The sequence below is a fragment of the Melanotaenia boesemani genome, chromosome 5, assembly GCF_017639745.1.
Source record: "Melanotaenia boesemani isolate fMelBoe1 chromosome 5, fMelBoe1.pri, whole genome shotgun sequence".
NCBI classification, from domain to species: Eukaryota; Metazoa; Chordata; class Actinopteri; order Atheriniformes; family Melanotaeniidae; genus Melanotaenia; species Melanotaenia boesemani.
The window spans coordinates 33,311,943-33,337,341 of NC_055686.1; the positions used below are offsets into that span (position 1 = coordinate 33,311,943).

General features: G+C 39.8%; 1 protein-coding gene and 1 long non-coding RNA gene across 6 annotated transcripts in view; one reads left to right on the forward strand and one right to left on the reverse strand.

Annotated features, from left to right (window-relative positions):
• Positions 1 to 25,399, forward strand: part of nrxn2b (neurexin 2b) — an 815,055-nt gene that overhangs the window by 445,433 nt on the left and 344,223 nt on the right. For all 5 annotated transcript variants that reach the window (XM_041985417.1, XM_041985422.1, XM_041985421.1 and 2 more), the window contains 3 exons: positions 1,410 to 1,529; positions 5,293 to 5,674; positions 7,936 to 8,126. In XM_041985417.1, coding sequence (XP_041841351.1) covers positions 1,410 to 1,529; positions 5,293 to 5,674; positions 7,936 to 8,126 — 693 coding nt within the window. The remainder of the gene's footprint in view (positions 1 to 1,409; positions 1,530 to 5,292; positions 5,675 to 7,935; positions 8,127 to 25,399) is intronic.
• On the reverse strand, positions 2,424 to 20,447 carry LOC121639929. Its single transcript, XR_006010275.1, has 3 exons — positions 20,300 to 20,447; positions 3,614 to 3,620; positions 2,424 to 2,434 (listed from the first exon to the last, which is right to left on the reverse strand). It is a non-coding gene; the product is annotated as an uncharacterized LOC121639929 (long non-coding RNA).

Below are 25,399 nucleotides of genomic sequence, written 5' to 3' on the forward strand. Positions count from 1 at the left end.
TCTATCCAATTTCATGTGGCTGAAGACAAAAGGCCCATGAAAAAGCTCTATAATAAAAAAGGTAACAGGAGTAAACAGGAAAACAATTCTCCTGCGGACCGTGTGTGTTCTTGCCAGGCGGAGCCATAAATTGATGGAATGTTTGTCTTTTCCCTCTGGACTAAATAATTTTGCACACAACTGGACAGGAGACAATTATATATTGCATAGCTCTGCTATATCATAGAGTCAAGTAGCTAGTATAATACACTGAGGTCACCAAACCAGTCTGGAAAGAGTGCCCGACCCTGATATTGAAGTCTGGTTACAAAGATTGCACCTGTAGTAAACTAATCATTAGTAAAATTGATTCTAGAAAGCCAATATGTTTCAGTACTATGTCTTTATTTAGCAACTCCAAAGGCCATTGCTACACCCAGCAGCTCTTTAGTACAAAAAGAGGTTTAAAGCTAGTGATTGGCATCCTCTGGCTTACTAGCATTGCCAAAATCCTCCTCTCATCACTCATTACCTTTGTCGCATATGCCGCTCCATACGTCCACTACCAGTGTGCCTTCATGTCAGCTTCTGAATCCATGAGTTCAGGAATTTTTTACCTAATGCTGACATATTCCTTACTTCCCCACTCTTATTTTTCTATTTTGAATCTGTAAGCAAACTCTGGGCACAGCTGTTCCCTAGCACCAGCCACTGCCTTGACCTTATCCATGAGTCACACCAGCTCATCCTCATACATTTGAGATGGATTCATGACTCCCTTCTTAGTCATAATCTGCTGTTTCTGGCATTGTCACTCCCTCCTGCTAATAGTTTAGTTTTTTTTTCTTCTCCAATTTGATGCAGTGAGGCTTTGTCATTTTGCAGGATATAAATAGCCCGTTCCCTGCTTATGTAAATATTTCTCTAATAAGCATCTCTGCAACACCATATGCTATCGCATTGAACTGTCTCCTTCAGCGGCAGCTCCGACACATGAGAGGAGAGCAGAAGCTGAGGGAATTGGGAATACAGAAGTAAAATGAGGGAGTTATTGAGGGAAAGTAGTTAAGCCGTCTGGTCTTGCCCATCAGATCCCCAACTTATGCTGTTTTCTGTTTGTTGAACTAAGTTATTAAAATCCTTTGTAAAAGAAAAAACAGCATCTCTGGTCATCTTTGCCTCTTGCTCTGATTAACTTTCAAGAGTGTCTTCTTTGTCCTGCTGAGATTTTGAGGACATTATGTTTTCCATTTTGTCTGGTTTAAGTGTGTGTTTCAGTGTGAATATCTTTTGCAAACATGAAGGTTTTCTTGATGTCACCTGCTGTGGGCAAACACAAACTGCGTGAGTGTGTTGAGGTGGAAGTGTTTGGGTAGGCGCACACATCATTTCCACTGTGCTGTTTGTGATTTAAATTCCTCCCACCACAGGCAAAGGACCCGAAACGCTGTTTGCGGGGCAGAAGCTGAATGACAACGAGTGGCACGCAGTGAAAGTTGTGCGGAGAGGCAAGAGCCTGCAGCTGTCTGTGGATAACGTCACAGTGGAAGGTTGGTTGTGATTGGCACACACAGTTTTTATAAAGCAGCTTTTTCTGAGACAAAACAAAAGGAACTGAACATGATCTTTAGTAAATGTCAGAATATTATGAACATTTGAATGATTTATTTAATCACAGATCAGTGAATAAATATTAACACTATTTTGCCATCACAACCTCATGCACACTTCATGTTTATTCACACTTTGTTTTCTTTTAAAAAAAGCTGCTAATGATAGAAAACCCCAGCAAGTCAGCACAGATTTTACACAAAAAGGTTGAAAGAATGAAATTAATGCAACTTAGAATACATGAAGATATTTTTATGTATATACACTTCTGTGAGTTATCAGCTATGAAAAAAATGTAGAGGAATGGATGCTGCCGCTTGCTAAGAAAACAGCAGAAGAATGAAAGGTCAAGCGATGAGCTGGAGTCACAGGCTCTCTCAGTTCTGATGCCCCAGGCAGAGAAGGATGGCAAGGCAAAAGAAAAAATGTGAAGGAGGTGAGAAAGTGTGTGAGTGAAAAACAAGTAGGCATGCTGAGGTTACAAGCAAAGAAAGACCCAGTAAAGTCCTGACTGATCCAAAAACTGGTTCTTATAAAAGGAACATGAGGAGATGCCCTCAAGGCTGGCCAAGGTTTAAAAGAAGCTTGCCGGGATAATTCTTCCACATCTACCCCGTGAATAATACACACTCACTCACTGCTTAGAGGTCCACCTTGCTAGTTCTGATTGGACCCCCTTTTTATTCAGAGCTGCCCTATTTCTTAGTGGGATAGATTCAGCAAGGTATTGAAAACATTCTTCAGGGAATTTGTTCCATATTGACATGATAACATCAGGTTTGTCTGCTGCTCATCCATGATGAGAATCTCCTTTTTCACCACATCCCAAAGCTGCTCTACTGGACTGAGATCTGGTGACTGTTGAGGCCGCTGGAGTCCAGTGCACTCATTGTCTTATTCAAGAAAGCATTTGGAGATGATTTAAGCTTTGTGGCATGGTGCATTGACCTGCTGGAAGTAGCCAGCAGAAGAGAATATTCCACCAAATAATTACACCACCAGCAGCCTGAAGAGCTGATACAATGCAGGAAAGATCCATGCTTTCATGATGTTTTCATTAAATTCTGAGCCTACCATCTGAACGTAGAGCTGAAATAGAGACTCATCAGGCCAAACGTTTTCCCATCTTCTATTGTCCAGCTTTGGTGAGTCTGTGTGAATTGTAGCCTCAGTTTCCTGTTCTTAGCTGACAGGAGTGGCACCCGATGAGGTCTTCTGCTGTTGTAGCCCATCTACTTGGATGGATAAATTGTGCACTTAGTGATATTATTCTGTGTATTCTGCACAGATTGGTTGTTTCTTTTCTCTTTCTATTATCTCTAACAAGCCAAATCTCCTCTGAGCTCCAGCATCAACAAGACATCCAAACAACTGCCATTGAATGGAGATTTTGTGTTTTCAAGACCAATCTCTGTCAACCCTAAAGATGGTTGTGTATGAAATGTCACAGTGTGGATTATGAGGACCCAAAAGCAGACCGAAAGAGGCAGGAGGCAGACGGGTGCAGGAATTAGGTTTTTAATGAATAGAACTGATCTGTCATTATCATGATTCATGGTCTTGGATTTTTGTCATGTTTTGTTCTGTTTCCTGTTTTATTTTTGTAGTTCCTTGTGTGTTCTGTGTTGCCTTCGGTTTCTTGCTCAATAGTTCACCTGGTCTGATTTGCTCGATCACTTCACCTGTTCCTAATTAGTCCTTACCCATGTATATATACCTCTTGGTTTAATTTATTCTCTGCCAGTCCATTGTTACCCTTAGATGTGTTCATGCAACGTTTAGTTTATAATCTGTTTTCCATGTTTCATAGTCTTTTTTTTTTTTTTGTTGTATGTTAGAATTTTATTAAAACCTTTTACCTACCTACAGTGGTCTGCCTCTCGCTTCTTAACTCTGCACTTGGGTCCTTACATCCATGGCTTCTTGGCATGATGGCCTTCCAAAGACAAAACCGGGGAAACACAACAATTATCTGGCAGAGGACAAAATAAACCAATGGCGATTTATACCAGTGGTCCCCAACCCTGGTCCTCAAGACCCACTATCCTGAAGGTCTTAAATGTCTCTTTGTTGCAACACGCCGCATTCAAATTAATGGGTCATTAGCAGACTTGTGCAGAGCTTGTCAGAGAACCATTTAATTTGAATCAGGTGTGTTGCAGCAATGATACATCTAAGACCTGCAGGATAGTGGGTCTTGAGGACCAGGGTTGGGGACCTCTGATTTATACACTGTGGAGGAGAAGAAGCTAAATGATGAGCAGGTGGAATAATCAGCAAAGTGAAACCAGGTGTGCACTTTAAAAGGAAGTAAGGAGAGCAGAACGTACAAGGGTGTAACTACAAAAAAGGGACAACAAAAACAAAACACAACTCAAAGAGAACAATAACTAAGGCCTGGTACACACATAATGATTTTTTTTAATCTTATGAGGTTTTTTTTCTGGCCGAGACCTCACACCTGAAGATAAAAAAATCTGTTTTGATTGTATTGGGTGTGGTGTGCTCCAAAAATGTAATCACAGAACAACACACACATAAAGATGCTCTCCCGCAACTGATCTACAATCTAGTCCTCCGAGACTGACAAACATTGAAACATAGAAGAAGAACCATAGCAACAACTGGCAAAAAACGAAGAAGAAACATAGTAACAATTGGAAAACACAACACCCAGCATGGAAGATGATATATATAGGATGAGGGAATGATGGTGGTCTCGGGATTATTGTTAATAGAAAAAGCCAGAACTGAAAAAAAACAAGACTGGAGACGGCGTGAACACGGACTTTATATCCTTCCTTGTTTCCCAGCCAGCTAGCTCTCTGATTGGCTACATTCTGTACTACGTCAGCATCCACTCAGTCACAATGCACGAGTCATTAGCGTTCCTCAGAAATTGGCTCTGAAATATTAAACATGTTCAATGTTCCCAATTGTCGGCTATGACCCATTTCGAAGCAGATTATTGGAACAAATCGGCTTGTAACACACCACAGACCTAATGATAATTGGACAGGGAAATCTCACGATGATCGAGCGTTTACCATCCGGAAGAGGCAAAATTGGGACAAAAACAGCCTAAAAATTGTTATGTGTGTACCAGGCTTAAGGAAGAGAAATAAAACCATAGCAAAACCCCATAAGTCAATGCAGGGAAATCCCAATAGATCAGCATTTTTTTAAATACTCAGATCAGTCTACCTGGCACCAACAACCATACAATGTTTAATCACTTGTACCCCCTTCCTCATTCTGATGGTCAGTTTGAACTTCAGCACATTGTCTTGACCATGTCCATGTAGCTAAATAGACTGAGTTGGTGCCAGAGTTGCCAGAGCTAATTAATGACTAGCTAATTAGCTATGGGTGTTACCAAGCAATTGAACTGATGTAGTGGATGGTGAGTGTAAACTCTGGAATGTGGATCACAAACAAAAGATTTTCTGCATTATGCTTTGTGGGAATTACATCCATCATTAAATGAATCAATGCATAATAACCACGAACCCTATATCCAGTGCCAACAGTGCAGTAAGTAACATGACTAACATGATAAAAAAAATTAAACTTGAAAACAACACCTACAGTGTGGCACTGTTAAACCCAAACTTAGTTCAAGGATGGACTGCTCCAAGTACTGAGCAGTTAGTTTAAAAACTTTAAATTTTTGTAATGTTCCATATTATTCTTTGTTTTTAGGCCAGATGACTGGTGCCCACACACGGCTTGAGTTCCACAACATCGAGACAGGCATAATGACGGAGAGGCGCTTCATCTCCGTGGTGCCCTCAAACTTCATTGGCCATCTCCAGAGCCTGAACTTCAACGGCGTGCCGTACCTCGACCAGTGCAAAAACGGGGACATCTCATACTGCGAGCTGAACGCACGCTTCGGCATGCGCCATATCATTGCAGATCCGGTGACGTTTCGAACGAAAGGCAGTTACTTGGCGCTGGCCACATTACAAGCTTACGCCTCTATGCACCTCTTCTTTCAGTTTAAAACCACCACACCTGATGGTCTGATGCTCTTCAACTCTGGCGACGGGAGCGACTTTATAGTTGTGGAGCTAGTGAAGGGGTGAGTTTCTTTTCTGTTAAACAGTTGAAAAAATTAAGTTGAAATACTTGTCTACTAACACACTAAATGCTCTTGCTTTAGCTCTTTTTGATTTGTTCCTTGCCTTTTTTGCCTTTATTGGCATCAAAGGACAAAGGAGAGAAAAAAAGGATATAATATTTCTAAGTCAATTGATTTTATGAGCATTGTCTTTGGATTAGTGTTATAAAGTCATCCCAGTTTTCACAGCAGCCTACCACTGTGTTAAAGCAGTATGTGTTCTTGCAGCAACATCAAACCAAACCCAGTTATTCTTTTTTCATCAGTGATCAGTGAATCATGCAATGCTGCAATGAGTCAGAGAAAGCTGAATTTAGTTTATTTAGTGTATATCAGCAGTTGTAACCCAAATGATTGTTTTAAAAGCTCAGTTCCTAGTTGCACAAACTTAAACTTAACACAGAAAATGAGAAAATTAGTGTTAAGTGGATTATTTCTTTGTTGTAACAATGGTTCTTGGTAATAAATCATTGGAAAGCCTGTTTATTTCCCTTTTAAATGGAGCCACATTAGTAAGGAAGATGCATTTGTGGGATGAGCAACAGAGTTGAGTATGTCTTGCAAAAAACTTTTCTGCCCATGCCCAACAGTTTATTCTGCTGTTGACTCTTGTTTGGTGGTGTTAATTGGACTGTAAGAAGAAACAAATTCTAGTTTCAGCAGCATGCAGAAGAGCCATGCACAGCCACAATATCCTTGCACCTTCTTCTTATGTTCCTCACCAGCTTGGTCGCAAAATGCTGTGGAATGGCATCCCATTCTTCAATCAGCAACTGTCACAAGTCAGACAATGTGGTTGTGTTGGTCACTCTGGCACAAACAACACGACCAGGCTGATCCTATGGGGTTGATGTCAGGACTGCAGAAAGGCTGTTCCCTCCTCTTCACTCCCAAAATCTGGAGGTAGTGTCTGAGAAACCCTCCTCTCTAGAAACCAGTTTTATCTTCAAGGACAGGGTTCCGACCAATATATATGAATAAATATGGGATTGCCACTGGTTACAGAATCTTATCTTGATATAACTCTGCACTGAGATTGCCTCCAGTGACGACAAGCCTTGTTTTCCCACACCATCACTTCCTCCACCAAAAGCTGTTACCGTATCACACTTTGACCCTTCAACTGTCATAGGCAGACACTGAACTCATTTCTGCTGCACATCCAACATATGGCCTTTCAGCTATATAAGATTTATTACCAAAAAGCATTGCTACAACAAAGAAGTATTCCACCAAATAATAATTTCCTCACGCATGTTAAGTTTGGAGTATGGTTGGCAAATAATGACTGCTTAATTGTAATTGTTAGCATAACCCATTGAACTGCTAAGTATTTTATACTTATATATATATATATATATATATATATATATATATATATATATATATATATATGTATATACACATGTATATATACAAAAGTCTCCAATAAAGCCAGAAAGACACAGATTTGTTTCTAGTTGCTTCTTTGATATAGAGTCAGCAGGTGGGTCTGAAATTTCACTAAATATGGAGCCAAATTAGTTAAATTGGCAACACAGATTTAGCCGAGCTCTGAAGCGTCCATCAATTTAATTGGTGTACTGAAAATCGTGCACTGAGAAACATTTTGTGTTGTTTGGAATGCAAAATGTGATTAAATGAGGTAACTCTTTTAATATGTTATTTTTTCATATTTCATTAATTAATTAACTTAATTAACACATTAAACCTCCCTAATACGTGTGTGTCTGTGTGTTTTTATACATATATCCAAAAACAAATTGGTTTTGTCTGTGAACTGCGTATATTCTTACAAGCTGCTCTGTTTTTGTGTGTCTTGTCTTACTTTTCCTTTGTGTTCTCTGTTTTTAGCACCATTACAGCACACAAAGCCTGTGATTGTTCTCCCCCACAAACACAATAGGCAACATAAGAGTTATCAAGGCAGAATATAAATGTACCTTAGACAAAACAGTCACAATAGTCTTAATCCAAAACACAAAAGACAGCTATATATGTCCAAGCCAGAGAACTATGCCACCTCCTCTGCCCATTGGCAATCTGGGGCATTGATAGGAAAATAGCTTTCTATATGTACACGTTTATCTGCCTATATTTACATATTCTTTTAAATTCTTTCTTAAAAATCGTGATTTGTGAAGAAATGCTTGTGACTGTAACCAACCATCACTTTAATTGACAATCTCTGTTATTAATTACCAAAAATGCCAACTTCACAGGTACGTCCACTATGTCTTTGATCTCGGCAACGGCCCGTCACTGATGAAGGGCAACTCAGACAAGCCGCTCAATGACAACCAGTGGCACAACGTGGTGGTGTCCCGGGATGCCAACAATGTACATACTCTCAAGATTGACTCACGCACCGTCACTCAGCACTCCAATGGAGCCCGCAACCTGGACCTCAAAGGTAATTCATTCATATTCCTTTCTGTACTGCTGAAACTTCCAGGAAACTTAATCATTTTACAGGAAACAACTATATATATATATATATATATAATTTAAGGACTTATACATTAATTCAAAATCAATCATATCTCCCTTTGTGACTTAGACAAAAAGCATCTCGTCAGCCTTACAGTGCCCTGCCGCTGGAATAATTTTGAAATAATAGCTGTGATTACACAGCTTGCAAGTGTTTATAGGTATCTCAGGTTGTCAGGTCCTTCTTTAAAGCCAAAGTGTCACTCTGTAATCTAAAACAAGGTAAAGAGCAAGGCATACCTTGGTGGAGGAAGGATGTATACAGTAAATAACGGAGGATGGGCTGTACAGTCATGGAGTTCTTTTAAAGATTACCTCTGGATGTTTTGCCTCAATATCACTTGAGTTGTATCCAGAATTGGCACTGTTTGAGGGTTGCTGTCTATAAGTCAGATGCCAGGGTGAGCGCCTCAGCTCGTTGAAAGCTGCAAGGAATCAAAAGAGCAAACTAAAGCCTGGAATTGACCAGCTTACTCTGGTCTTTAATGTTTTTTTTCTTTCTTTCTTTGCTCTTTGTAAAAAGCAACAGGGGCTGCAGAGTCAGTGGAGGGGTCGGAAACTACCATAACATAGAGTCTGGATTTAACAGCCCACTGAGCACTTAGTCCTCGATATCTTCAGCCCAGGCAGTTTAGTGCCTAGTATTATTGCTTAACTAAAAAAATTGTACTTTTATTATGTAAGCTATTAATCATCATATTGTGTTTAACGTGCCAAATAATGTATCATATTTAAACATTGCCACAACTTTCACTTCTATGCAAAATTCCGGCCAAATATATATCAGATGTCAGTAGATCTTTTAGAAGTCTTTTTAATTTCTTTTTCATCAGAAAATCCTCAGTAGGAAACCCTGGGTTTTGAAGGTTTAGTAGTTTGTGTTAATATTCTATGTGCAGATTAACCTACTCAAATAAAGGAGAATTACCTTTTTCTCAGGCAGTAGAACTTGTTGTGTGGCATTGACTTCTCTCCATCAAATCAGACATGAGACAGATGCATCATTAACTCTATAATGCCACATGTATCATATTTTATACATACAGTTTCTGAGACCTTTTGCATCACTTTATGGTAAAAACTTGGCTCAAAATCCTGTTGTACACATAGTAACACTTGTCTTCTGCCCCCTGGCGGATACCTGTTGTACTACAATAATTTAAACATATAGTAATAAATGGTAAAGATACAAAAAAAGGGTAATTATTTTTTTTTTTTTTACTTTTAGTTAAACAGGCCAAATAAAGACCTTAGATTAAAAAAAACAACAAAACAAAACATTTTTTTCTTGAGTCAGTCGTTAAAGGGTTAAATAATCCAAACTCAAAGAGACATGTTTATTAAGCTGAAGATATACATGCCCTCAGCTGATATTAAAGCAGACAAACTCCATGTCTTCACATAACTGAAACAAGCACCATGGTTTTATACAACTGCTGTTCTGGATTAGACAGTTGTAAATCCTTCTTGTAAAATGCTATTAACTAGCTGTGCACTGACATAATTCTTTAGCTGTACAACTACGAAGCAACAATAGCTTTTATAGATGCTCCACTGGATGCTTTTTTTCACAACTGGAAACAGGAGCTCTTCAATGTGCAATCTAAAATGTATGGCTAATGTAGCTCAGTAGTACTGTCCATGTGTTATTAACCTGTGAGCTCCTGTGTCTAATACTTCCTTATTTCCAGGCTTTCTTATTCTTTGGCTGAGCTGCACATGCCTGCAGGGGAAGGAGATTGAGGCTTCTCAATGTTAGTGGAAAGAATTGTAAATCTAGCTTCAGAGGACCTCAGAGGGAAGAAGAGAATGTCTTTCGTCTCAATTCCCTTGTCTAATTGGGCATTCAGACATTCTCTGTGTTTCAACCATGACAACCCTGCTGCCAACATATCATGTGCAGCTAAAACACTGTAAACACCAGAGCAAAGCATCAGGTCCAAAAGTGGTGGAAGAGGTCTCTTGACAAATACATAAATGCATACTACAAAACTCAATAGCACAGTTGTTCCCCCCTTTTAGTTTTGCACACACTCAAATACACAGTCTTTTGCTGTGTGTACTTTTCAGTGTTTTGCAGTCATACACAAAGCTTTGCAAATCAAACAAAAGGAATGGCAACAATAAGCCATTTTTTCCAATCTCTTTGCTCCCTTTTAACACCATTTCAACCTGGATTTCAAAGAAAGAGAAACCCAATTCTCCAAGCTTTATCTGTGTAATTGCGCAGAAAAAATGGGGAAAAAATGGGTTTTGTGCTCTCTGTCTTCCTGCTCTTTGTTTTTGGACAGGCACAAAATCTTCAAGGCATCCCTTTCTGTCAACTAAAGCGTGGTGGGGGAACAGCAAACACAGTGCCCCCGAGGATAGTACTGAGTGGTCGTGTTAGTGAATGCAAGGCGTTTTAAACATACCATACAGGGAATGTGGCTCTCCCATTTCACTTGAAAACACTGCAACACAGTAGAAGCAAGTAATTACCATATCCCCGTACTGGAAGAGCCTGTTTTTTTTTTTTTTTTTTTTTTGCTCTACAGCACAATAAATTTTAAAATGATTTAATCAAATATCCAGATACATTCTTGAGAGAAAAAAAATGTGATAATACAGAAATGTCATTTGAAAGTTTGAAATACTACTAGTGAAAGTGATTAAAAAAATAAATAAATAAAAAAAAAAAAACATCAACATAATATCAAATATAAGGCATACACATAATAATAACAGATATTTTAGGATAACACATTTTATTTTTGGATTAAAACTGGAGTTGAAAAGCCCTGCTATGCATGTTTGACCCTCCTTCTTGTTTATTCTGAATTTCTTTTATGACCTGATTGCTTTTATACTTACTAAAACAGTCTTTGTCTAATTTTTCCTCTGAATTTATGTCTTGATTTTAGCTGTTCAGTTTTCAAAATGTTGTTCCAATTCATTTCAATTCAGCATTATTTTTATAACACCAATTAAAAACAAAGTAATCTAAAGGCACTTTACAGACAAAATCAATTCAAACCAATTCAATGTGATCCAATCTGTATTCATGCAAGGAAATTAATAAAAAATAATAGCCTTAGGAAACCAACAGATTTTCACTTTGGAAAGGTAAAAACTCCTTTTTGACAGGAAGGAAAACCTCCAGCAGAAGCTGGCTCAGGGAGGGCAGCCATCTTCCTCAACCGATTTGGTTGTAGAGCACAGGAAAGAGGGATTAACAGGCAGATGTGCTGAGCGAAAAGAGGAGAAATACAAGTTAATGATGTCATTAATGTCATAAATGTATGCATGGAAGATAAGAGCACAGAGATGGAAAAGAAAGAAAGTGTTCAGTTCATCAAGGGATGTCAGCAGAAGGTTATGGCAGCATAACTTAAAGATGGCTAGATCATCCCCTAACTATTTTAAAATTTCTCTACAAAGCTAATCCGTCCATCCATTCATTTTCTACCACTGGTCGGGTCGCAGGGGCAGCTGCCTAAGCAGGGACATCTAGACTCACCTCTCCCTGGCCACATTTACCAGCTCGTCCGGGAGATCCCGAGGCATTCCCAGGCCAGCTGAGAGTTGTACTCGTTCCAGCATGTCCTGGGTCTTCCCCAGGGCTTCATCCCAGTAGGATGTGCCCAGAACACCTCACCAGAGAGGCATCCAGGAGGCATCCTGACCAGATACCCGAGCCACCTCATCTGTCTCCTCTCGATGCAGAGGAGCAGCGGCTCTACTCTGAGCCCCTCCCAGATCATTGAGCTTCTCACCCTATCTCCTAGGGAGAGCCCGGCCACCCTGCGAAGAAAACTCATTTCGGCCGCTTCTATTCGCGATCTCATTCTTTTAGGCATTACCCACAGCTGGTGACCGTAGCTGAGGGTAGGAACATAGATCGACCGGTAAATCGAGAGCTTTGCCTTTTGGCTCAGCTCTTTCTTCACCACAACAGACCGATGTGGAGTCCACATCACCGCAGACAATACACCTATGCACCTGTCGATCTCTCGCTCCATCCTTCCCACACTAATTAACAAGACCCGAGATGCTTGAACTCCTCCACTTGGGGCAGGACCTCATTCTCAATCCAGTTAAAGCACTTCACTATTTTCTGGCTGAGTACCATCATCTTGGCCACTTCATACTTGACCGTGAATCGCTCCAGCAAGAGCTGGAGATCATGGCCCAGTGAAGCCGACAAAACCACATTATTCACAAAGAGCAGAGACCCAATCCTGAGGCCACCAAACTGGATCTCCTCAACACCTCGGGCCTTGGCCTTGAAATTCTGTCCATAAAACTTATGAACAGAATCGGTGACAAAGCCGTGAAGGAGTCCAACCCTCACTGAAAACTAATCTGATTTACTGCCTACAATTCAAACCAAGTCCTGGCACCAGTTGTACAGGGACCGAACAGCTCGTAGAAGGGGGTCCGGCACGCCATACTCCCGGAGCACCCCCACAGGAGCCCCCGGGGGACACGGTTGAACACATTATCCATGTCCACAAAGCACATGTAGACAGGTTGGGTGAACTCCCTTATCCCCTCCAAGACCTTGAAGAGGGTGCAAAGCTGGCCCACTGTTACACAACCGGGCTGAAAACCACATTGCTCCTCCTCAATCCGAGGTTCGACTACTCGACGGACCCTCCTCTCCAGCACCCCTGAATTGATCATACCAGGGAGGCTGAGGAGTGTGATCCCCCTGCAGCTGGAGCACACCCTCCGGGCTGCCTTTTTGAAGAGAGGGACCACAACCCCAGTCTGCCAGACTAGGAGGAATTGTCCCTGATGTCCAAACGATGCTGCAGAGGCGTGTCAGCCAAAACAGCCCTACAGCATCCAGAGCCTTAAGAAACTCCAGTTGGATCTCATCCTCTCCTGGCACCCTGCCAGATGATGTTCCCAGTAGGCCCTCGCAACACGCTTGGGTCTGCCAGGCCTGACTGGCATCCTCCCCCACCATCTGAGCCAACTCACCACCAGGTGGTGATCAGTTGACAGCTCTGCCCCTCTCTTCACCCGAGTGTCCAAGACAAGCGGCCGCAAGTCCAATGATATGACTACATCGAGCTGCGGCCTAGAGTGTCCTGGTACCAAGTCCACATGTCACCCTTTCACTGAGAACTCGCCTCCAGGTGGATCTCATCCACCCCTACGTTCAGGCCTGACTCCAGAGGGGTCCCCGGTTACCCACGTCTGGGCAAGGGAAACCTGGATCCACTGATCAGGCTCATCATAGGGGTCTGTTGAGCCGCGTTAACCATGGTGAACATTGCTGTATGAGACGCACTTTGCAGAGTTCACAGATGTGGCAGGCAATATAAAACATTTAACAGCGGGAAAAAACAAAAAACACACTAAGCTCATGCTTTTAATCTCCTGGTTTGTCATTTTTGAAACTAAGTTCTTTTTAATTCTATTAAACAGAATGAGGTCCAAGTGTAATTTGGATTTTTGAAGATGACAAAGGTTGGACAGAACAGTATATGTAAACATATACTATAAAATGTTGCAGAAACTTGCTCACCCAGGTTCTTAAACCTAATTTTGAACTGGCTGCCACGTTGAGACCGAAAAAGAAGTTGGTTTGGAACCTGAAAAGTCGGTTTTCATCTGGCACCAAAAAACAGTAGTTTTAAAAGCAAACTCTGACACTATCAGGGGGCAAAAGGATGGATTTGCCTGAATTCTAGAGCGGTGTATTAGCTTCAATAAAGTAAAATAAAAAAAAAAGAGAAGGCAACAAAACTGAAGCCAGACCAATGCTGACTGTGAAAGTTCACACTTTTTTCAATGTATTAAAATCCTTCAGAAATTAAGAAACAATACTGCAACAGTAATAAAGACTTGAGTGTGGTGTTACATGTCTATCTTTGGAGTTGTTGGACAGCTGCAGTTACAACTAAAGAAGCAGTATTGTGATGCCTGGAAACCAATTTAAATTTTGCTAGCTGACCTGTGAGCTCTGTTGATATTTTAACATCTTATAAAATTTGCCATTTGAATATATTGTTTACTTTGGGGAATTATTAAGTTATAATAGAACCTCGTGACATCCATGGCCAAATCTCCAAGCTGTTTATGTTTACTACCGCAGAGTAAACTCTGCCCACTTTGTTTCTGGTTAAAAATTGGTGTGAATATTGGCCGGTTAATGAGCAAGCAGAAATGTTCTGACACCAGAGCCGGAACCAGAACTGTGTCTGGGTAAAAGAACTAACAAAGTCCATAGCTTCCCAAAAAATTTTAACATTTTTTTATAAAGATAATTCATTTTCCCAATTCCTTAAAATATTGGGGTTTATTCCATCATGTACAGTTCCCTGCTAAATTAATTAATCACCACTGCAGTGGACTCACTGTGCATTAAAGCCCCCAATTTCAAACTATGTGAAAATCGTCATTTTGCAGATCTCGCCTGAACCTTGTTTGGAGAGTATGTCTTGTTTGGCTGCAGAGAACACTTACAGTATTTCACTTATACTTATATGTGATTTCTGTATTAGTGCAATACATTATATGAATGATCAAAATAGCTACAAGCAGCCTGCTCACGAGAGTTTGCAAGAGCAATTAGCAGCATCTGCTTCAGTGAAATCAACAGGGATTATATGACAGGTTTTTATTTTGTGAAACACTTGCATCAGTGTCACCACTGGGGGTGGACAGAAGCTGATAGAACTCAATTGTTTGTGCAAGTTGTAGGAGTTGACACACTTGATAAAACAAGAATATACTGATCATTAATTAATTAGTCCTGCACATACTGTTGCACCTTCAACCAAGGACGCTTACAGTTAATTAGATAATGTTAACCTATTAAAGCCAATGAGAATATATACCCCCCACTGGATCCTGTTACATCTTTTACTAATTAATATCATAGCATAATAGGTTAGGAGACTTCATCATTTGTCTTCAGCAGTTACGACTAAATTATTATAAGTGAAGCAGTGAAATCTGAAAGTCAACCTGTTTTAGTATCGAGAGAATTAGACAATGTCAAAGATGTTACTGTGAACATTGAATATTGTGATGGGAAATGAAGGCCGTCAGCATCAGTAGATGAAGCCTATTTTTTTTTTCTTTATCTTGAAGAAATGGAACAGGGGTGGGGGGTGATACAGCATACCATGTCACTTTCTTTTGAAGGTGCCTGCTAATGAGGTACACTTGTGCAAAACTGGAGAGAGGTGACATTAGATACATTTCATTTTTCGACAAATTCACACAAAATGGAGGACAGTTTTGGGTGTAGAGATGGAAGTGAGGAAAGACTGGGTTTTTGGAGGAAACAAAGTTATGATTACTTTTTAATACTCCCACAGCCTTGTTTTCTTCTTTTTATGGCTGACGTCAATGTCTGGACAAACCCAGTAAAACTAATCACTAACTCTGTTATTTACCTTGTAACAAAGCAGAAAAGGAATTCCTCCATGCTGGAGAGAAGGCAAAACGATAATGCACATACAGTGGCTGTGAAATCTGCTGTCCAAGGTTCAGTTCCAACTTTTAGATTCACATATGCATAGTACCAGGTTATTGTCAGTATTTATTTTTTATTTCTTTTGTTTTACAAAAAATGTCAGAAAATTATCACAACAGGCTAACCATTGTCCATTAATAACTTAGAGGTTCAAGCTGTTAGAGATTCTTTCTTGAGACCACCCTCTGTTGTTAGTGTCTATACCCCATGAAACAATTATCTAAGTCTCAAAGTTAGAAACTTTCTTTCCTTTCAATCACATCTACCCTGACACATGAAATAAATGTAAAATTATTGCATCTTTTAATTAAATTCAACTTCCTTTAATGGGTATTTTAAAAACCTTTTTTTTTTTTTTACAGCGCATTGTGTTCTGCGTCCTGCAGTTTGATTCTATAATACTGGACTTATTTTTCTAAAAAGGTTTGAACTTTGACGGTGTTTAAACAAGAGAAAAAAGTGTGAAAATGTTAATGTCTGTCTAAGAAAAGTGTATAAAGTGTGTAGTGAGGGGTTTTACAGTCTTAAAACATCTAAAATAATTGTAAAAAATAAATAAAGCTGACTACTTTGCAGATTTCGCCTATTACGTGTTATTTTTAGAACGTAACTCCTGCAATTAACGAGGGACCACTGTGTGTGTGTATAAATATATATATATATATATATATATATATGTGTGTGTGTGTGTGTGTGTGTGTGTGTGTGTGTGCATAAACAACATCCTGAAATTAATGGGCTGAAGAAGTTGACAAGAAGCTGTTGGATCCATTTGATTTGAATCAGATCTGTTGCAGCAGGGAAACAACAATAACCTGCAGAATAGTGGCCTTCGAGGACCGGAATTTAACACCACTGGTCTAAACTGTAGGAAAATAAGTCAAGCAAACTAAAGAAGATTCCTCAGCAAAGGCCTGAGGTTTTTTTTTTTTTTCCATACCACGTAGTGCACCCTGGCAATATAACAAGCAAGATGATGCTGGTGGCCTTTGTTATATAATACATAATGCATTAAATCAGGGCTGCTCAATTCAGTCCTACAACGACTGCAATCCATTGTTTCATTGTGTCCATGCTCCAACACACCTGGCTCAAATTAACTGGATTCAACAGCCTGTAAAGTTCTGCACAATGATTTATGTGAGTCAAGTGTGTTGGAGTAGGAATACATTGAGAACCTGCTGGGCTGTGGCCCTCGTAGGGCTGCATTAAGTAGCCTTGCATTAGATGGTACGTGATAGTGTTTGAAAAGGAACTCTTACATTTGAGCTGAAGTGGAAATGCTGAAGCACATGTTGTACTGCATGTGCTGCCTTTGATGAATGCCAGAACCAACCATCATTACCAAGAAAGTATCTTTCAGTACCCAAATCTATGTGGAAAATGTGCTGCAACACTCATAAAACAGCTAGATCAGGTCAGAGATAGTCTAAAGTCATCCTCTGTTTACTTGAGAGAGTGCATGTGGGATCACTTTGTTTACCACGTGTACCCTAAGCTGATGTGTCCTTGAGCCAGTAAATGACAAAGAATCCCAGGCAGCTAAAAGCTGCTTTGCTGTTGCTCTTCTTCATCACCCTTGTAGAGAATTCTATCCATGTAGTATGATATTATCATTATCACTTTGTCAGGATAGACAGAAAGCATTGAAGTCTAGCTACTCTCTTTTGATGCACATACATTTAAGGGTGTCTTCACACTTGACAAGTTTAGTTTGATTTGAACAAACTCTGTTGGGTTGCTCTGTCAGTGCTGATCATGTGAAGAAATGTGGATGCTGTCATCTGAATCTTGCAGTCAATGAAACAAGTGGGCCAATTTATTGAATTTGAGCTTAACTTGTACTTGTAAACATAGGAATTATGTTGCTCATTGCAGTTTGGTGCATACACTGACGCTAGCCTTTTCCTGCAGCAGATATTTATCTGTGTGCCACACAGACACTCCAGTGCTGTGTGACTCATTTATGGATTTACAGAAGCTAATACAGCTGCTGAATAATTATTAGATAAATACCACAACATTTTCTACTCGGGTACAACAAGTGTATTTAGGCGGCAATACAGCATTACTCTGGAAGTTTATAAGTTCTGTCAACAGGATATTTGTCATGGAAGCTTTCTAATCAGATTTATGTAAATTATATATCTCTTTTATGTGGAATTTCTTTTTTTCACAGTAAAGCATTCCAGTGTGAATGGTGAAGCAAAGCATGACTAAACTTTTACGTTGGTGTGGACAAGAAAACCAAACTACAAGAGCAGTTTCGCTTATGTTTCTGTACTCCCTTTACACTGCATTCTGTGTGAATGAAATGTTAACACTACAGTGACTGGGTAGAATACTTTTGGTCTCCATCTCTTTGGTTCTCGAAAGCCTCAGGCAGTCATAAGAAAAGAATCGTTCAGATCTGAAGACAACCAATTCAAATATTACAGGAAAAAAATATACAGAAAAGAGCGAGCCAAGTAATGTGAAATATCTATGCAAAGGGGATCCCCACCCCCCAGGTGAGTTCTCAAACCTGTGTGGAGGTGTTATAACATACAGCTTGTTTATTGGCCAGCATGAGCTGGTTCAATGAAACTTTGAAGACATCCTCTTAAGTGTCAAGAGGTTTTTCAGTAGTCTCTTTTATGACAAATCTATGAAGGCAAGAAGCTATGTTCATTAAGTTGAGACCATCACACTTATTTGTCAGGGTTGGTATAGTCTCCCTGCACTGTGATAAAACATGGCTTTTTGAAGGCTTTAATATATTCTATGTCAGCATGCTCATTCAGAGATTTTTCTTCTTCCCATTTTCAGTGTTTTTAGAACTAATCAGGCAGATGAGTTGTAAAAGGAAAAGGACATGCTGACATTACCATTCATTTTCAAGATGGCTTAAAGACACTTATTGTGATGTTGGTGATTATCATTTGTATTCATTTAGTTAAGATAACCACATTTCACTGTTCCCCTGAGACTTGTTAGCTCATATTGATGTGTGCACAAACGGTGAACCTAGAGTAGAATTGAGGCTTTGTGTGTAATCTGATGTTATTGGCAAGAAAAAAAGAAGAAGGTATGCGTCTGTACAGGGTGAATTACAACATGACTGAATTCAATTTCCTCCATAACACTGCTTCACATTGCACCTGGTGTAGGAATCAGAGTGACAGAGAGGGAGAACGACATGTAATGAAGATCTGCCAAAGCAGAGCCGGAAACTATCTGCATGATAATAACTGAACAAATCATGTGCAGAATAATTCGATTAGCAATACGCATCAGACAGCATGAATGTCTCAAGCAGTTTCTCCAGCTTGTTCTCTGACACATAAATTTGCAAAGTTTTAGATGGTCTGAGCTGCTCCTGTCTGAGTAGAGATGTTGAGTTTATCCATGCTGCTGCCAACACACCAACCAACCCTGCAAGTAATTTTACCTTAACTCTGTTACCGGTCTAGGTGCATCCACAGCTCTGTGCTGTACATTGGCTACAATACACCCAGAAAACCCATCTGCTGAATTAAGGTGATATGGCCTACCTGTGGTGTACAAATCACTTCCCTCATAGGTCCACTTCTCGGTCTTCAGAGACGGTCATCCCCGGAACTCAAACCGGAATACCGGATCCCCTCCATCAGAATTGGACTTACCCTCATGGCGTCTACCTGCCTGTTCATTTATTAGACACAGGGTTGTGGAGAGGACAGAGGAGTCCTCGTCACACCTGGCTTTTTCCACTTTCTGCCAGTCCTCTCCTATGTCACACCTGGCTGGCATGTATCATCTCAATTCCAAACGGCACCTGACTCCACCCTACATCACAGATAAAACCTCTAGCATGGGAGGTGCCATGACACTGTGCCAATAATTTGTCTTGATGTGCACTGTCATCAGCACAGTTGAGGATCACAGCATGACCCCTGTCACACCTGTCATCATTAGCATTTTCAGCAGCATTCCATCTTAGCTAGCCTTTGTTCCTTTAACATCAAATTACTAAGTTTTTACATGACTCACATTTGTATTGTCCCCACGTGTTTCCTGTTTTTCTGGAAGCTAAAGAAATTGGCACAGCAACCCGGCTAGAGAAGATTGTCTACGAAAATTAACAGACCATTACGTGGAAACAAAAAGCTAATGTTAACAAATAATAAATGACAAAGCTGTTATTTAACCTGTGATGTTTAGCTGCATCACAGCACTGGTTTCTCACATCGTACTGCTGGACCTGTCCGCTGTCTTTGACATGGCCAACCATCATATCCTCCTCTCCACACTCTCTGAGCTTGGCATCTCAGGATCTGTCCTCTCGTGATTCATGTCCTACCTCACAGGAAGATCCTTCAGAGTAACTTAGAGAGGGGGAGCGTTCAGATCGCATGGGTTGACAACAGGGGTGCCTCAGGGCTCGGTGCTTGGCCCTCTTCTCTTTTCACTATATACCCCCTCACTCGGTGCAGTCATTTGCTCTCATGGCTTCTCCAACACTGTTATGCAGATGACACTCAGGTTTCCCTTTCCTTCCCACTTCACGGCACAACTGTCTCAATACAAATATCAGCATGCCTTTCTGATATCTCTGCTTTGATGAAGGATCACCACCTTCAGCTAAATCTGTCCAAGACTGAGCTTATTGTCTGTCCAGCCAATCCTTCCTTACCTCCTCAGATAAACGTGCAGCTCGACTCTATCACACCTGTGCCAATGTCTTCTGCCAGGAATCTTAGTGTCATGGTAGACAGCCAGCAGACCTTTAAGGACCATGTTGCCTCGGTTGCCTGATCTTGCTGATTGGCTCTCTACAATATCAGGAGGATCAGACGCTACCTGACGGATTTTGGTTCAGTCTCTGGTCATTTCACGCATTGACTACTGCAACTCCTTACTGGCAGGCCTATCTGCTTGCTCAGTTAAACATCTGCAGATGATTCAGAATGCAGCAGCACGTCTGGTCTTCAACCAGCCCAAAAGAGCTCATCACTCTGCTGCTAATCACTCTTCACTGGCTTCCATTTGTAGCACACATCAAATTCAAAGCTCTGCTTCTGGCTTACAAAACAATAACAAAAATGGCTCCTGTCTACCTTCACTCCTTAATCCAGAGCTACACTCTCTTATTATTACTTTAACATCCTTAAAAGCTATTATTTTATCCATTCGTGCTCATGTAAAGGCCAGACAAGAGAACAGTAACTTAGTGATATAATATAGACAGCCTCTCATGGGAGAGCAGTCAGATAAGAGAGCCATATGATAAAAAATAAAAAAAAAGAAAGTGAGAGAGGTTAAAAGCAGCACTTCAGAACAGCTCTTATGTAAGAATTGTTGAAAATTGACTTGGATTGCTCTTCACGGTAGGACTGTGATGTAACTGGTGTCAGTTGTGTTAGTTAAGTAGAACTTAGCCCGCAAATAGTTATTTCTATTTAATTTTTAAAGAATAACAATACAAAAGAAATGAACAAAAACAAAATTCAAATAGCAAAAATACAATTACTAAAGCAAAGTAAAGCTGTTTCTGTAAAAATAAACCAAAATCAGGAAATGGGCATTTAAATCTGTTTTTTTTTTTTTTCTTCTGCATTATTTTTTTCTTTTTTTTTGCTTCTCAGTGTTTTGCATAAACCAATGCCCCTAGAGCAGTTTTCAGCAGACAAGGACCACCACAGCCTCTGTCTTTGACCACGACAAAATACAGTGAGGCTGCATTCACACTGGAGCTGTTTGGTCCGCTTAAGGGACCATATATGCTCTACGCTAAAGACGGATATGGAGCCTTCCGGTCATCCGGCCATCCTCCTTTACATCCATATTTTGGTCCATTTAAAGAGGCATTGCAGATGCGTCCCCCAAGGCCTGTACTAAAACAATGATTTTTGGGCTGTTTTACGTAGTCCCGACTTTCCTTTTCTCAACCTCGGACGGCAAACGGCCAATCATTGTGAGATTTCCCTGTCCAATCATTATTTGGTCTGTGGTGTGTTACGAGCCGATTTGTCCCGATAATCCACTCCACAACGGGTCGTAGCCGACAATTGGGAACATTGAACATGTTTAATATTTCAATGCCGATTTCTGAGGAATGTTGACGACTCATGCATTCTGAGTGCGTGAATGGTGACGTGGTACGGAATGTAGCTAATCAGAGAGCGAGCTGGCTGGGAAACAAGGAAGTAAATAAAATCTGTGTTCACGCCATCTCCAGTCTGTTTTTTTTTTTTTTTCCTGTTCTGGCTTTTTCTGTTAACAATAGTCCCAAGATCACCATCATTCCCTCATCCTGTATGTCCTCTTCCATGCTGTATGTTGTGTTTTCCCATTGTTAGTAAGTTTCTTCTTCTTTGTTTTTTGCCGGTTGTTGCTATGGTTCTTCTTCTACGTTTCGACGTTTGTCCGGCTTGGAGGACTAGATTGTAGATCATTTGCGGGACAGCATATTTATGTATTTATATTTATATAAAGGCCTATCCATCAGGCACTGTCAAATGAACCTCCCTAATCAAGGCGAAGTATCTGGGTAAATTGGATATCATAATGTTGCACAGTACAAAGTCCTAAATTAAGACTATTAACCTCCAGCAGTGACCACATGCTTGCAGCAGGAGGCTATATCTATCCACATGTTAGTTACTTATCTGAACAATGATTAGCCAACATCAGTTACTGAGCAGCTTGTGGTGGTGATTGAGAAGGTGATTACTCAATCTAGCAGCGCAGTATTTCCTGGGTCTAATATAGCTACCCATTTTATCAGTTATTGGTTATTTATTATGTATTAGCATTAGAAAAGCTAACAACTATCTTCCGTCATCTGGTGACCTACTGGATAGAAACTGCTTTAGATGACTATAAGCATGGATAATCTGGCTATTGGTATGGATCGGCTGACTGCAATTAAAGGATTATACCTAAAATGGCAGCTAACTAAACCCACATATTTTTTTTTAACTAGCATGTTAGAGATAACATAGTTGACTGCTGCATTAGTGCATTATAGTTTTTATGTTGTGGCAGACTGTTCAGCATACTGCTGCCACGTAGTGTTGTCTTGGTTGTTACTGCACTCTATTTCTCCCACAAATCTTATGTCAAATGCATTTTTTTCCTTTGGCAGTGAATAATGTAACTGTAAATACATATTAAAATCAGCCACTGAGAAAGATGCACTTTCTAATCACCCAGTATGTACATTAAGAATCAGAGAATAAATAAGTGAATATACTATATTTAGAGTATTTAAAATCTATTGTACACAAATGTACTGGAAATGATTCAGCTAAAAGTGGGCCATCCCTGACAAGGTTCAGCTAAAGCCATCATCAATTCAAGAGCACAGAACTGCCACATGTACTGACTTCTAAACCAGATATCTTTTAAGGTAAAACTGAACTGATACACAGGGATATGAAAAGGAGATAATGGAGGACTTGATACTGCTAGCACAAAAAGGGAGGATTTAAAATGAGATGGCAGGGAGATGAAGACAAGTATGGAGAAAATGGAGAGTGAAAGATGGTGACTGATCAAAGTCCAACAGAGGCAAAGAAAAGGACTCTGAATACAGTGTTTCATCATATAGTGGGAGAATGAAAACATGAAAGTGTGTAATGTTGCCTTCATGTGTGACTATACAATCTTTCAGACAATCACAAGCATACACTTGCATCTATTTTGCCACGGCTCTGTTAAGAACTGTCTAAAAACTGATGGAGGGTGGTTGATTAAAGCATTGAGAAATTAAGCATATTTTGCATATGCTTCCTTCAGAATTGATCAATGCAAATGCTTGTCTTCAATGATGTAGATACGGATCCCAGATGGAGAGTTTTAGTGATATTGCAGCTTATAAAATTTAAAAAGCATTTAACGATTACAAAGGAACAAAGACTGTTAAGATATGTTTCCAGACAATATCAAAGAGTTAATTAATTTTATTTGCAGAGGCATAACACAGCAAATATCCAGTAATATGAAACTTTGAAATACCCCCAAAAATTATATTCAAAAAATAAGAATGCTCATGCCTGAATATGTCTACATAGAAGCAAGTATTGGTGATGATAAGGTATGATATTAATGTAAATTGAAAATTTTGCTCAGTAACTGGACTTATTGTGGTCTTAGAACCATAAAAAATTCTCTACTATTTCTCCATTTGATCAAATTTCACAGATTTGAGCAGAATGTGCAGATATGGCTACATTTAAGACAAAACAAAGAACAAGTGCATGATGCACACAATCCCATGAATATTGTTATTCCCATTTTATGCTTTAGACAATAACTGCATCAGTTCCCTGTGTATCCAGCTTAAATTTCAAAGACTTATTGCTGATTGAGTCATGCAAAACATATTAGATGTGTTTATTTTCAACAGCCATATTCATCTACATGGGGTAACAGTAGAACTACAGCTTCAGCTGCCTTTAGTCTTGCTAGATCCCTTATTTGAAGAGATAAACATGCAAAATTCAGGCAGAAACAGGAGAAAAGGCCGGCAGTATGATTATCTTACTATTTAATATCAGCAATTAATGCAGAAACAGCAGCAGCATTATTTTTTATACACCAGTCATTTTGTTGTGGTGTCTGCACATTGGAGCTCCTTTCTAATTAGCAATCAGATTCCTCCCACTTTTTTTGCTGGTTACCAATGTCCCAGCCCTGCCTCTGATAACACAACACCCCCACGCAGCCCACAGCACGAGTGTGTTTTTAATCAGTAATGATTCAATCTTTGTCAGTTAGAGCTAGCACAATAGTGGAGCAAAGCAAGAAATGTAGAAAGGGGAGAGTGAGAAATTGAGAGGGAGGCAGGGATTCTTAATAGAGCGTTTAATGAAAGTTAATGGTCGCCTCTGTGTTCAGCAGGGAATTGGCAAGAGGGAGTCTGAGTATTGAGTAGAGATCAGACATTGTGCATTCATGCCCTTTTCTCATTATAAGACCTCTCGTAATGATGGATATAAATAATATATATTAGGGTATTGCTTGGGCAAAGACTGCAATACCAACGCATCACTTGGGAGCCAATTATAGGCTAGAATGAAATATAGGACTTGTATTGAACTGACAAGGTGTTCTGACCAAATAAAATGAATAGCTCGGATTTAAGCATTTTATCACAAATTTATCAAAAACATTTCCACAGTACAACATCTTTAACAATATCATATAATGTTTAACAGTATTATTTTCTCATAAAAATGAACATTTTTCAGGTATTGAACACATCAGATAGATGAAGGTTTTGACTTTAAATCATATATTCGTTCCTCTTACAGGTAATGCAAAGATAATAAAATCTCTAAAACAGGCACAGCAAAGTTTTCTCTTTCAGAGTCAGTTTATTTTTAGACCAAATTATTTGCACAAATGTATGGCCAGTAGTGTTGGTAGTCTCAAACCTTATGTAAACAATGATCTTTGTTATAAAAATACCAGTAACTGCATGAAGCAAGCTTATGAATATGTGAGAAATCCCATAATTAAAGGAAGAAGTCATCTAACTAATTAGACACTAATTACAAATTCCTGCCAAGACACCCAGAGATGGATCTTTGAACTCAAACAATCAGACGCAGTGACTATCTGCTGTTCTCTGTGTACAGACTCATGTAGGCTCTGTTTATGTACGTAAATAGGTATGTTGAGTCAAATGCAGTTAAACGTCACTGCCCACATACTTCCATGCATCCTTTACATTTGCATGGTTTTCTTAGCAA